General features: G+C 38.4%; 1 protein-coding gene across 2 annotated transcripts; it reads right to left on the bottom strand.

Annotated features, from left to right (window-relative positions):
- Positions 1-1953: 1953 nt before the first annotated feature.
- Positions 1954-9589, bottom strand: LOC127098453 (protein RNA-directed DNA methylation 3). 2 transcript variants are annotated; one of them, XM_051037055.1, is made up of 19 exons: positions 9244-9589; positions 8783-9036; positions 8510-8665; positions 8233-8391; positions 8062-8145; positions 7406-7470; positions 6998-7327; positions 6786-6837; positions 6531-6686; positions 6283-6432; positions 6090-6192; positions 5846-5995; positions 5704-5758; positions 5528-5595; positions 5184-5364; positions 4570-4606; positions 3988-4441; positions 2515-3837; positions 1954-2331 (listed from the first exon to the last, which is right to left on the bottom strand). In XM_051037055.1, exons 1-19 carry the CDS (start codon positions 9440-9442, stop codon positions 2276-2278), a joined length of 4032 nt encoding a protein of 1343 aa, XP_050893012.1. In that variant the 5' UTR covers positions 9443-9589; the 3' UTR covers positions 1954-2275. The 2 variants fall into 2 exon arrangements, with proteins under 2 accessions (XP_050893012.1, XP_050893011.1); XM_051037054.1 differs by having other exon boundaries at positions 2515-4441.
- Positions 9590-13740: the final 4151 nt, after the last annotated feature.

The following is a 13740-nucleotide window of genomic DNA, read 5'->3' as shown; positions in this document are numbered from 1 at the left end:
CCTTAAACGGACACTCACATTTTCTTAAATCGTTGTCGTCTCTTTTAAAATTTTGGAGAGGAGTTCTATATTTTCCGCTTCTTTCGCACGTCATTTTCACAAAAGTGCATCTTCTATCCGAATCATTATCAGATCTTCCGATAAACACACCAAAATCCAAGTTTAGCGGCCTTCATACGAATCCATTGAAGCATTTGATCACGAGATTCAAACTCTTGCTCGTTTTTAAATTGGTTCCCAGCATCCACCGCCTTCACGACAACGCCTTGGACATCCAGAATAACAACTTATTTTAAGAAAACATCGTGGTGCACCATAGCTAATGAAAACAATTACAATATAACAGCATATAAGTGACACTGCTGAAAACAGAATTGAAAATTGAACATATACTAATTCTGGAAATACGTCTCCAGAAAAGTTCATATATATTCCGGAGATGCATTTTCAGACACTAACGAACATTTTTCAGAAGAAAAAAAATGCATAATTAATGTGAACATTACAGTGGAAAATAAAGAATCTTTAACTGAAATTCTATCTTCTATTATTCCCTTTAATGTGATGAACCAAAAGATTGCAAATTTGGAGTAAAAAAATAAATTGAGAATGAAGGAGTTTTTTTTACGAGGGTTTGAGTTAGAATACAACAATGGCAATAATAGTTGTGTAATCATGCAGTTGATACTAGTATCTGACATGCAAAGGTGACCGAATATTTAAAATCCCGCCCAAACTCCCAGTTATGTATCTCCAAAATTTCTAATAGGTGCGTCATAAGCATCTCTAAAATCAGGAACATTTTTAGATAATGGTACTCACTAGAAAGAGTCTCCATCAGTTTGTAAGTCAATGCACATATGTTAAAGGTTGCATATATGCCTCACCAAGTGGGAACCATATCTCCAAGATTGTAGTTGACCATAATTGTTTCAAAAGGGATTTTAGAATCACTCTTCACAATGAGATGTGAAACACGGTCTCTCCAAGCCATATCTAAGGCAAGGTACAAGCCCCAAATCTCACTACGTCCAAGGCATCACAAACCAATTTTTTTTATGTATCCTTAGATTTGCATGTCCGAGTTATAGAAAAAAAACTACCACTCTAAAGCATTGAGCTTCATCTTGCAAACACGTACATGATCAAGTGACCTTCGAAAGTCAACCTCAAAGATTGATTTATTTCTCAAAATTCAAATGTACCAACACTCAAAATAGATTGCCATATTGGACCACGACGGAGACCATGCCTGCACAAAATAAGGCGTAACATTCTTCCCACAACTAGGGTAAGGCAAAATACCCACTCCCAAGCCCCGCTCCTTCAGTAACTGGCAAGGATACACTTATGTGCCAATGACCACATAGAAGTATAATGCAGTGAAGACAAAATATCGACTCGCCAGCTGGGCAAGACAAAATATCGACTCCAAACCCACAAAATATCGACTCCAAACCCACCGCCCTAGGCAGGGATCCGCTTATAAGCTGCCAACCACATAAAAGTCTAAAGGCAGTAAGACCTTTTCATCCCCACAACTTCCAATCTCACCCAATAGTTATTGGGCAATTAACACAAATCCCACTTTTCTTTGGGATTTTTCAGTAACAAGTATTTTCCGCAACTAGTCTTCTATGATAAAGCCGGAATTATTTACAAGTTAGACCTCTCCCAACAGATTCTTCCATAGGATTTTTGTTTCTTCTTTTTTGGCTGTTAGGCCTTTTTGCTCTCCAAAAGAAGTGTCAGATGTCCTTCAACAATTTATGCGCAAAAATTGATTCATTCATATCCAATGATATTTTTATCATACCATCAAGCCAGTTAAAAACTATAGCTTGTTCAAGCCCATTGTGCAAAACTCGACTAAAAATTGTGCTAGAGAATTGCCATATGACCAACCCATTTCATTACAGATGTGAAATAAGAGACTATAAGCACCACTGTAAATAAATAAGCGCAACAATATACATTTCACCAGAAGGAAAAAAACACAACGCAAGTCAAATACAAACACAAGAGAACAAAGTATTTCACCAACCCCCAAAAAATGCAGTAACACAACTGCACCAAATTCTATCGAACATTCATTGCAAAACATAGCAGAAAGGGTTAGTCATTCATCAGATCTGTTTACGATAATTTAAAGTTACCATAATGGACATCAAGTTCCAGCAGAAAGATTTGTGTGGATTTACAAAAATGGTTGAAATCAGCAAGAAACTACTGTGCTTGATTTACTTTGGTTCATTTAACATGTTCTAGAAAGTAATTACCATCCACCTTTGCTACCACTGTCATTTTTCTTGTCCCACGAACCTGCAGCACCTACATAATAAATCAGTCACAAGTTTAAGTGAGTTTGTTATATACAAAATTAGATACTTGTTTTCTGATTCACATTAAATAAATAAATAAATAATCATTCTTTGCATGCCCATAATCTTTTTTTCATTTGAAAATATCTCAAGCTTATCAATACGGATGTACACTAGAGTGGACATTCCTTACCATTTGCTGCAGATTCATTCCAACTAGAAGATTGACCCTTATCTGGAGCAGATTCGGTTCCCTTTGCCCAGCCAGCACCAGAATCTGTTCCCTTTGCCCATCCAGCACCAGAATCCGTTCCCTTTGCCCATCCAGCTCCGGAATCCGTTCCCTTTGCCCATCCAGCTCCGGAATCTGTTCCCTTTGCCCCTCCAGAATCCGTTCCCTTTGCCCAGCCAGCACTGCCTTTATCCTCTGTCCCCTGTCCTGGCCCATCACTGTTCCAACCACCGCTAGCTCCATCACTTGCTGAAGTCCAGCTCTGCCACGGCTTATTACTCCCACCTCCAGCATTACTTGAACGCTCCTTATCTGCTGCATTTTCATGGCTCCAGCACCCTCCATCCTTCTTGTCACCACTATTCTGGATCCAAGCCCCAGACCCACTATTATTCTTCCAGCAAGAGGATCCATCCTCGCCAGAATCGCGACTATTGTTCCAACCACCAGGTCGGTCATTCCTTCCACGGCCTCTGCCTCCTCCGAATCCTCTGTCTCTACCACCAAAACCTTCGTTATCTGATCTACCTCTACCACCAAAGCCCCCACGTTCTCCTCTACCCCGAAACCCTCTACCTCTAAAGCCACCTCTATCAGAGGAACCTCTACCACGGTAACCTCCCCTCCCCCCACCTCCGTCATTAGAAGTTTCATTTTGACCTTCATTGCTACTCCAATTAGTGCCTTCACTTGCACCACCAGAACTAGAATTCCAGTTGCTTTTCTTTCCCCAATTTGAATCTTGAGATTGGGGATCAGAATTACCAGAATTCCATTTACTTTTGTTCACATCTGAAGCTTGGCTTCCACTGTTTCCCGAGCTCCATTCGCTTTTCTTGCCCCATCCACCAGATTGATCTGGCTCAGATGTGGTTCCAGTGTTCACTGCAGCACCCCATGAGGGCTTCGGAGTGGAAGTACTTTTAGTTCCCCAGGAAGTATTCTGATTGTCATTAAGCTCTTCCTGACCTGAGTTGCCTCCACCTTTTCCCCATCCACCAGATTGATCTGGCTCAGATGTGGTTCCAGTGTTCACTGCAGCACCCCATGAGGGCTTCGGAGTTGAAGTACTTTTAGTGCCCCAGGAAGTATTTTGATTGTCGTTAAGAACTGCCTGACCCGAGCTGCCTCCACTTTTTCCCCATCCACCAGATTGATCTGGCTCAGATGTGGTTCCAGTGTTCACTGCAGCACCCCATGAGGGCTTCGGAGTTGAAGAACTTTTAGTTCCCCAAGAAGTATTCTGATTGTCATTAAGCTCTGCCTGACCCGAGCTGCCTCCACCTTTTCCCCATCCACCAGATTGATCTGGCTCAGATGTGGTTCCAGTGTTCACTGCGGCGTCCCATGAGGGCTTCGGAGTTGAAGTGCTTTTAGTGCCCCAGGAAGTATTCTGATTGTCATTAAGCTCTGCCTGACCCGAGCTACCTCCACCTTTACCCCATCCACCAGATTGATCTGGCTCAGATGTGGTTCCAGTGTTCACTGGAGCGCCCCATGAGGGCTTCGGAGTTGAAGTGCTTTTAGTGCCCCAGGAAGTATTCTGATTGTCATTAAGCTCTGCCTGACCCGAGCTGCCTCCACCTTTTCCCCATCCACCAGATTGATCTGGTTCAGATGTGGTTCCAGTGTTCACTGCAGCACCCCATGAGGGCTTTGGAGTTGAAGTACTTGTAGTGCCCCAGGCAGTATTCTGATCGTCGTTAAGCTCTGCCTGACCCGAACTGCCTCCACCTTTTCCCCAGCCACCAGACTGATCAGGCTCAGATGTGACTCGCGTGTTCTCTGCAGCACCCCACGAGGGCTTTGGAGTTGAAGTATTTTTAGTGCCCCAGCCGTTATCTTCTGTATTACCGTGAGAGCTGGGGGGATCCGAGGTAGACCCTGGCTGCAGCAACAACAAAAATATATTTACAAATGCAGAAAAATAACAACCAAAACCCTAGAGGGAGACAGAAAAGAGGCAAAGGGGGAATAAAAGTGTGCATAGCATTTTTGGGCTACAGTATGGCATACCACAGAACTTGGAGCTGAAGGGTTAGACCATGCACTCCTGCAAACACAATATCATGAGACAAGAGGGGAACAAAAAACAGAGCAATAAAATACAAGCTAAAAAGTAAAATAAGAACAAAAGACTGTCTTAGCAAAAACGATTATCATGAGTTTTTTAAACAAGAATGCAATTGTACAAATATGCACTCTAATCTCTTCATATATCAATTAGAGACTCTTGAAGAGACTGTTCTCTTCTGTATGAGAAGAAGTGTTGTTACATAGCAGCCATAGTGGAGCGGTGAGGCGGATTTTGTGAAACGCCGCCCACCATGGCGGTGCCAATCCCAATTTTATTGCCATCCACAATTAACTACACCCTCTGGTCACTATTATAAGCAACAACAAAAAAATTAGGTTCATTGAATAATTGATGTATCTGATATAAAATAATGACCAGATACATCCTTTATTCAATGAATCTAAAAAGCTTTTTTTTTGCTTATAATAGTGACGGAGGGTGTACCATTCACCATATACAACATTGTTTCAAGATTATTGAGCAATTTTAGGATATTATGAAGATTGAAGCCATCAAGAGTAACTAACTATCTATCACTATGAAATATGTATACCTTTCAGCTGACGTTTCTCCAGCATTCCATCCACCGCCTCCAGTGGAGGTTTGTCCAGAATTCCAACCACCGCCGCCAGTGGAGGTTTGTCCAGCATTCCAACCACCGCCTCCGGTGGAGGTTTCTCCCGCATTCCATCCACCGCCTCCGGTGGACGTTCCCGCATTACTATTCATCCAACCTTTCCAATTGAAAAGATGTAAATCTCAACAAAAATCAATGGCAAACAGAACACAGCAAAGGAAAGTGTCATGCATGTTAATTAAAGACTGTTTTATACGGAAAATGTTATTCTTGTTGAAGGACAAGGAGATGCCAATAATTTGAGAATAAAGGATTCCCACCTCCAGAACCGCCTTCAGCGCCACCCAGCAAATCAAATGGCTTCAATGAACTCGAATCTGGATCATCACTGATATAAGCAACATAAAGAACTCAGAACAATGTTCACAAACAGACAAAACAAACAGTAACAGTAAGTAGTTGTGGCAATCACATTTTACGTCAATCTCATAAATACCTTGTTGACACTGCAGTACTCTTCCCTTGAACCACAGAAAGGTGCTCGGATTTAACTGGATGATAACAAGTTCATGGAAATTGTCACAGATGATGGTGATCTGATATTCTTAGAATCAAGAGTAAGACCAGCATAAGCTTACCTGTAAGAAACTTTTGTTGAGAATCTAGTTTCACAGTAACATCAGAGCGGCGTATGCCAGTGACACGGCAGAGGTAGCCCTTCAAAGGACCTATCCTAATTCTCAAGGTCTGGCCAATAGCAAACAAGCTGTCACTGTCCCCACGGTTAACTGCATGCACAATTATTGCATTGAGGAAAATTAGTAACATGTGTACTGTGTCCACATCTAAAGACATGTCTAGGAGAAGGGCGTCTTTACATACACTGGCGATCACTTTCTCTTGTTTGCCATGGCTTTTTCGGTGACAGTGGTGACCTTGGTGATGATGGTTGATCATCAAAGACTAAAGGGCCTGGTTCACCATCCTGAGTAAAGATCAATGAGTAAAAAAATCAAAACTCAACACAAGTTCGCAGTGTTTGTAATCAAGCAGGGTACTAGAAAAGATGTTAGACCTTTCCCGTTCCACTGAAATCACCAACAGCAAGCTTGACTTTCTCACACATAATAGCTTTAGCTGTGAAGTAACCACCATTTTCTTCCTCATTTCCATCATACACAAAAACAATCCCTCGATAGATATGCCTAACTACACCTTGTTTACCCTGCAAAATAACATAAAAGCTTTGAAAATATCAAAAGGTGTGAAGAGATTCTAAAATACCACAACCAAAAAAAACCCATTCAGAAACAAGCATCAGACCTGGGATGGACCCTCCAGAACCTTAATGTTATCATTAACAATTATAGTCTTATTGTGCAGGTCTTGGGCACTAAGTTTAAGATCACACAGCGCACTTTTTATTTCGTTTCGTTCAACAGTTACAGCAGCAGGTCCTTCTGAACCCTCTCGTAGAATCTACAACAAAGCGGAAAAGCTATAATATAACTATAAAAAAGCACCAGACACTCAAAAGCAAAGGCTTATACAAATGACACTGCATAAGGTTAATATTACCTTGTAAGTACCATCTTTATCCGTGCTTATTATCACACCAAAGTCCTTTTTGCTGCAATGGAAAAGCTCTGTCAGACATTAAAATCATCCATCTGCAAGATGTGCATGTGTGCAACTGCATCGAAATGTGTGTGTGTGTGTGAGTGAGAAAGAGATAGAGGGAGAGAGGGAGCTTTATGATATCATGAATGCTAAGTTTAACCAAAACTTACCGAAAACACACAAGAGCGAATAATTCAAAATCTTTTCCTGAACCTGATGAGCCCTCTCCTTTGCCATCGCCTTTGTCAGCTGTTATTACCCGTTTTTTCTTTGTGTCACCATAAATATTAGAGAGCCACTCCATATCATTTGATTCATTGTTTTCGGAAGACCCGAACTTTAATTGCTCCTCCTCAGTGGGAACAACACCCCAAAAACTTAATGAATCAGGAGGTACTTTCTTATATACATATCCATCTTTGAGGAGCAAGCCGTCAAGAACCTGAAAAACCTTGCCTGTGTCCTGGTCACGTCTAATTTGGATCAGAGGTCGGAACTCCCTGCAAAACCATTGAAAAATAACCATCAGACAAACAATCCAAAAAATAAAAAATAAGTATGAGAATATGCAATATTACTCAAGTTCACTGGAGCTGATTAATCTTGGTGCTGGTACCGAGTTTTTTTGGCGACATCCTCCACCCTACAGTAATGAGAAAATATTCAACAACAATTGTCTTGTCTATATATACACAACCATAGGATAAGAACAATAAAGTCAAAAGAGCAGTATGTGGAAATGGGAATTCGCATCACTCCGGGACACAACCCGTAATACAATTCCGCCTTAAATTCACAGAGATCTGGTAATAGTTAGATTCCCTCCCAGGTTTTACGAACCAATGTAACTAAAATATTCAAAATAAAATAAAAACAAGGAATAAATTTTCCATCGAGTCAAGTTACAAGTCCAACCCCAATTGTAGCAGTTTCCTCAATCTACTTTGCATTGCTACAATAGTTTCCATAACAGATCAGATTGAAAGAATCAAATAAAAATAAATATTCAAGGGGTTGGAAAAAGATTCAAGTTGCAAAACTCTTGAGTAGATGTGATTTTGACATGATCCATCATGACCTTCCAAATGCGGGATGCAGGTATACTATGCAAATAATTGTACTAGTCTCTAATCTTATTTTCCTAAAGGGAAACAGGAATAGTCAAAGCTAACAGTTGAACTTCAGTAAATAGAAAGGAAAAAGTAGAGAAAATCATGTGAAGAAGGTAGATTACAAATTTGGCAGCCAGAGCCTGTAGGTCTACTCTTGGAATCAGCTTCACGGTAACTTTTTTGCGCGTATTATTCACTGCTACAACCTGGCAATATAAAATAATAGATAAAGGGAATAAGCATTTCACGAGTTGGATAGCAATGAAAAATCAACATCATTACTCATGCAATACCTGTGCTAAGTCCCCCTTGTAATTACCGGCTTTTACGCGACCCCACATGCCCTCAGAAATTTCGGGTTTTTTAATTTTAAAAGAGAACAGATGAAAAACTTCATTTCTCGGAACAGGTTGCACCCGAGTAGCATAGATACCAGTTATCCCTTTACATGCCTGGAATGATATTTGTAACTTATAAAAACAGATTTAACTAGCAACAAAAACCTTTCTCAAATAATAATCTATATCTAATTAGCTATAAACCAATCAAAATCACCAGTACTGAATCTACCTCATTTATATCACATTGCCTTTCAGCTTCAATGTAAACATATCCTTTCATGTGATCTACAGCAAAGGCAGATATTATTTGCAATTTAGTATCAAGTGATTTCAGGTGAACAAACTTCTGCATCAAACAGATAGCAGAAAGCCTCTCACGTCCAACCTGTAGTAAACAAAGCTTATTAAACGATGAAACAAAGAAGCACCTAAAATATTATGAACATAAAAGTTGAAACTATGGTTAACATAATCCCTAAAATTCCAGTTTCAGGTGCCATACAGTGCATTTAACTTTCCATATGGTTGGAACTGATTCCTTAAGAGCATGATGTAAAGAACTCTGATCCATTGGTTTATCCTCAAACTCATCATCACCAGCAAAAGTGTAAAACCTAGAACCAACTCGTTCTTCCACCATTCTATCATATTCTACTTCATCTACAAGCTCCTGTTTAGGGGAAAATGGGAAGCTACTCTGACCCTTATCTGACACATTCCTTGTTGACAAAGTCTCAAATTCATCTTCATAAGAATCTACAAACCAAAAGTTTCAGATTGCATAAGAGCGTGTATGATACATTGATACAAATAGAAATTTAATCGATGAAAAATGAGAATCGCAAACCATAAATCGTAACAAACAACTGAATGAAACAATAAAATGTAAGTGAAACCCTAGCATTTCTCAGTCAAAAATGAACAAAAAGAAAGAGAAAATGAAAAGGAAGTATGATCGTGTACCATCGCTCAAATCACTGTAGTCACTCTCTTCGCTATCGTCGATGTCAGCTGCTTCTTCATCGAAGAACTGAACGACTCCTCGATTCTTCCTCTTGAGGCCGCCTGTCTTGTCATCGTCGTAACCGCGCTTGCGTTTTCCGTCGGAATCTTTCCCGGCGGGAGCTTTACCCTTTCCGTTTGCTTTGCCCTTGTTCGTCATTTCCGGCGAATTGAGACGAACGGGAATTGCATGCAGAGAAAGAGGGAGAAATGAGGAGGGAGGGAGTGAGTGTGGAAAGTGTGAAGAGCGATAACTTAGAAATGCATTTGTTGTGTATCGAAAGAAAATGGAAATGAATTTTAGTTTGTTAGAGAGAAAAAATGGTCAACGTGGCTTGGAAGTACAATGGCAATGCATCCCTTGGGCCTCGAGTGTTTTCAAAAGAGTCGGGCCTGCCCCATAGTGACAATTGGGCCCAATGGTATATTTTTTTTTGGAAGATTTCTTAATGCACCATTTATATTTCTTAGCTACCACATAAAATTATTTAAATATTTTTTATTTTTGGAGATACATCTCCAGACGTATCAAATTCTGAATGAATGTTATAATATTTCGGAGATGCATCTTCATAACAATTAAAAACATACGATACATCACACTCAGAAATAATTATCCACGTGAATTGGGTCGGATATGCATCTGTTTGAATATTTTATATATATATATATATATATATATATATATATATATATATATATATATATATATATATATATATATAATATATATATATATATATATATATATATATATATATATATATAACCAATAAATTTCAAAAATGTCATACAATCGAGACCAATAAAATAGCATGATGTCAAAATAAAATGCAAACCATAATACTACTGTTATATACTAATATATTGTTGTGTATGTATGACTACCTCTCTTCTACCTCATCTGCTTGCTCTACCTCATTGGCCATCAATCTTCCTCGTCCTCTGGCGTTGTCTCCGATACATCAATGCCCTAGGTGCCTCCGTCATGATGGCATCTAGGATCTGCCTCACATTAGACCCATCAGGGAAGATACATTTGTCAATGTTTGTCTGTGCAATTTTCATATTGTGACGGTATCTAGGCAAGACATCTTTAGCATGATTTAATTGTGCTAGCTCATCCTCTAATATCTCTTGATGAGTTAGCCTAAATGGGTCTCCTGGAGTATCATGTACCATGTACGGATGTGACACCCTGAGGAACCATATGATATACCCTTCGACGTAGCTCTAGTCATTCACGGCTGTGATACTATGTTCCTCCTCCAGTACCAGATGACTCTCAAAATCAGCAAACATGTCATCTATTTATCTACGTGTCAAAGTATGAGGAATATAGGCAACATGGTGTTTGGGAATGATCTAAGTGTAACCAAACTTCTATATGATGCGCTCGAGCAGATGAGGAGCAGAGAGAGGCAATACGCATGTCAATCATCCAGAGTATAGCACTATCACGTCTATCAGTCATCATGTATGTAAGTTAAAGTAAAGCAGACCATTAGTGCAGGCAAACAACACACAAGCAGGAAAATAAATAAATAAAAAGAATATTACAAGAAATTCCGAAGATGCATCTCCGGAATCTAGGAAACTAAAATGCTAAAATATTCTGGAGATGCATCTCCGGAATTTTCGGCAACTCAGAAGTTGTGTCAATATTGTCAATGTGTTCCATGCAATCTTAAAAAACTTGTTTTGATCATCATTTTCATCCAACAAACATCTAATACACTATGTCTAAACTATCTTAAATGTTGTTTCTACTCATTTCTAACTCTAATCATTAATTTCTACTCATTTACACAAAAACTCAAAATTTTATTGAAAATTCAAAAAACTTACAAGAAATTGATGTTTTAGATTTTTTTTATGTTAGAGATGATGCTTGAAGTTCCGTTAAGCATTGATGATTGAGTTTTGAGTTGGTGCAAAGAAAAAATTGAGAGTTTGAAGAATGATTTTGAGGAAAATGAGAAATGAAGAAGGAGAAAGGTCTAGCACGGTTTAACCTCCAAAATATTCCTGAGATACATCTCCATAATATTTTAACGTTAATTGACCTTTTGGTGCATCCGGAGATGCATCTCCGAAATCTATGAGCATTTATGTATTTTTGCATGGTGTGTAAGAAGCATATAGGGTGAATTAAGAAATCCTCATATTTTGGTTGTGAAATTCTTTTTTTATTTGCTAAAAAATACAATAAGGGGTAGATTTGTTTATGTAAGATTGTTTGAGTATTTAGGGTGTTTTAGCGTGTTAAGGGTCTATCACGAATGGGTTGTGAGGGGCTATATTTTTTGGATAATTGAGGAACCTTTTTCCCCTTATGGATGCGGGGTATGTATATGAGACTCATTGGGCTTGGATCAGATACCAATAAGAACAGATTTCCCTTCTTTCGGTCAAAAATGTGGGAGTGGGAAGACTAGATTCTTTCAGCAATCGTGGAGGAGGTGGTTCTTTTCCTTCACTTGACTGATTTTATGTATGCCACGCACCATATCATTTGAATCGGGAGGAAATGTGGTTCAGTTAGGGCGGTTAGGCCCGAGCCTAGTAGGGCGACTTGTGGTCCAATGTCCGGCGCTCGCCTAGAATTGAGGTAACAAACACGCCTTGTGTTATTTTTGTTTGTTCTTTCCAATGCATGATAAAATTATCACATACCACAGTCCATCAAGCACAAGACCTTAAAAAAGGTGGAGTGATTAACCCGAAAGTGTGTGGTTTGAACCTCTATTATGGGTCCTAGAGAAAACTAGTCAGTTAGATATTTGGGATTATTTATCCAAATATGATTGAGATGAGTCCCGCAAGCAAAGCTCGGGGAGAGTGCCTCAAGCAAAGTTTAGGGTGAGTCCCACAGGCGTCACTGAAAGTGATATGTAAAACATTAAATGTTTCTAATAATGGGTTACCTTGGGGAGATAAATTGGTTTAGACGTGGGAAGGTCTCGTAATAATCATTGGCATTCTGTTTTTTTCACACTGACATTGCCACGTGTATGCTACATCATCGAAAATTCCACATGGCATTCCATGTAAGCCTCTGTAAGTGGAAACTAACATAAGAGACCAAATTTAGGGACGAAAAAGTTTGTGAGGACCATTATTTGAAGGAAAATTTTAGAGTGACTAAAATTGAACATTGACATATTTATGAGGATCTCTGACATATTTAACTCTTAGTTTTATGATTTCTTTTTTACATCAATTTTATATGGGGGAGAAGAATAATATAATTTATTTTAAATATCAAAATAAAACTTCATTGATTTTAATTATCATTATGTTATACAACCATCATTTTATTTAAAAGCCAACATATTAGTATATTAATATTAAAATCAAGGTTATTTTGAGTGCGTCTAAGGAATGCTACTGCATATGGTCAAAAATTTGACATCTTCAAATTGTGGCTAAAGGAACTCATAAAATAGTTGTCACAGTTAATCCATAATAAATTAGGGTTCATATTTAATTTTTCACACTTAAACCATGGTTAACCTACATAAAGTCTTCAAAAACTAAAGACAAACATGATTAAAATAATCTAACAGTCTCTCATTTGACGCATTTGACAACTTGCACATTTAACATTAAGCTCTTATAAGTCTAACAATACTTTTAACAATGCGAGACTTTAAGGTAATGTTCTGCAACCATAATTTTTTATACAAAGTTTGCCTTCATAGTAGAAGTAGTAATCATATATTATTTCCCCTTCTTCCATAATATTATTCCTCTGTCTAGAATAAAATATGCCCAAAGTGTAAGTTAGGAATAAGCCTAAGAGGGGGTGAATTAGGACTTTAGAAATTTTATCCTGATTTGATGGAAAATGGTTCTTTTCTTTTCTGGATTGATTAGGCGAGGAAAGTAGTAAAATGCAGAAGATAAAGAACACCAGGAATTATATTGGTTCCCCTCACAATCCGAGAGTACTCTAGTCCCCTTACAATATATAAGAGATTTTATTATAGTTAGATCTTCCTAAACAAGCCTCTAACAAAGTTATCAAGAACAATCCTCTTGAAACTTATTTCACAAGAAAAGAAAACAATCCTTCCTTTTCTTGAAACTTATCTCCAACAATCCTGGATGATAAGTAACCAGACCTAATATCAAACAATCCTTGATACTTAGGAATTTATAGAGTAATTTATATAAGTAAAAATATTTTTCAATGTACAAGATTTAATCAAATTATTAGAATATTCTTCTCTTTCACAATAGAAGGTTCATGATAAAATGCTCTCTAAGTGCTCAAGGATACTTTTGAAGAGTATGATATGAAAATGTATTTCAAAAAGTATCTTTGTGTGAAAATTTTGTTGAAGAAATATGCAGAGAGATTTTGAAATTTGATTGAAAGAGGTGAGTGTGTAATGAAGTTTTGAAGAGTACTTATAGTGGGAAAGCATCCTTTCAAAACAACATGACAATGGT

Source organism: Lathyrus oleraceus, chromosome 6, assembly GCF_024323335.1.
Source record: "Lathyrus oleraceus cultivar Zhongwan6 chromosome 6, CAAS_Psat_ZW6_1.0, whole genome shotgun sequence".
Lineage (NCBI taxonomy): Eukaryota > Viridiplantae > Streptophyta > Magnoliopsida > Fabales > Fabaceae > Lathyrus > Lathyrus oleraceus.
This window is presented reverse-complemented; position numbering and strand designations above follow the sequence as displayed.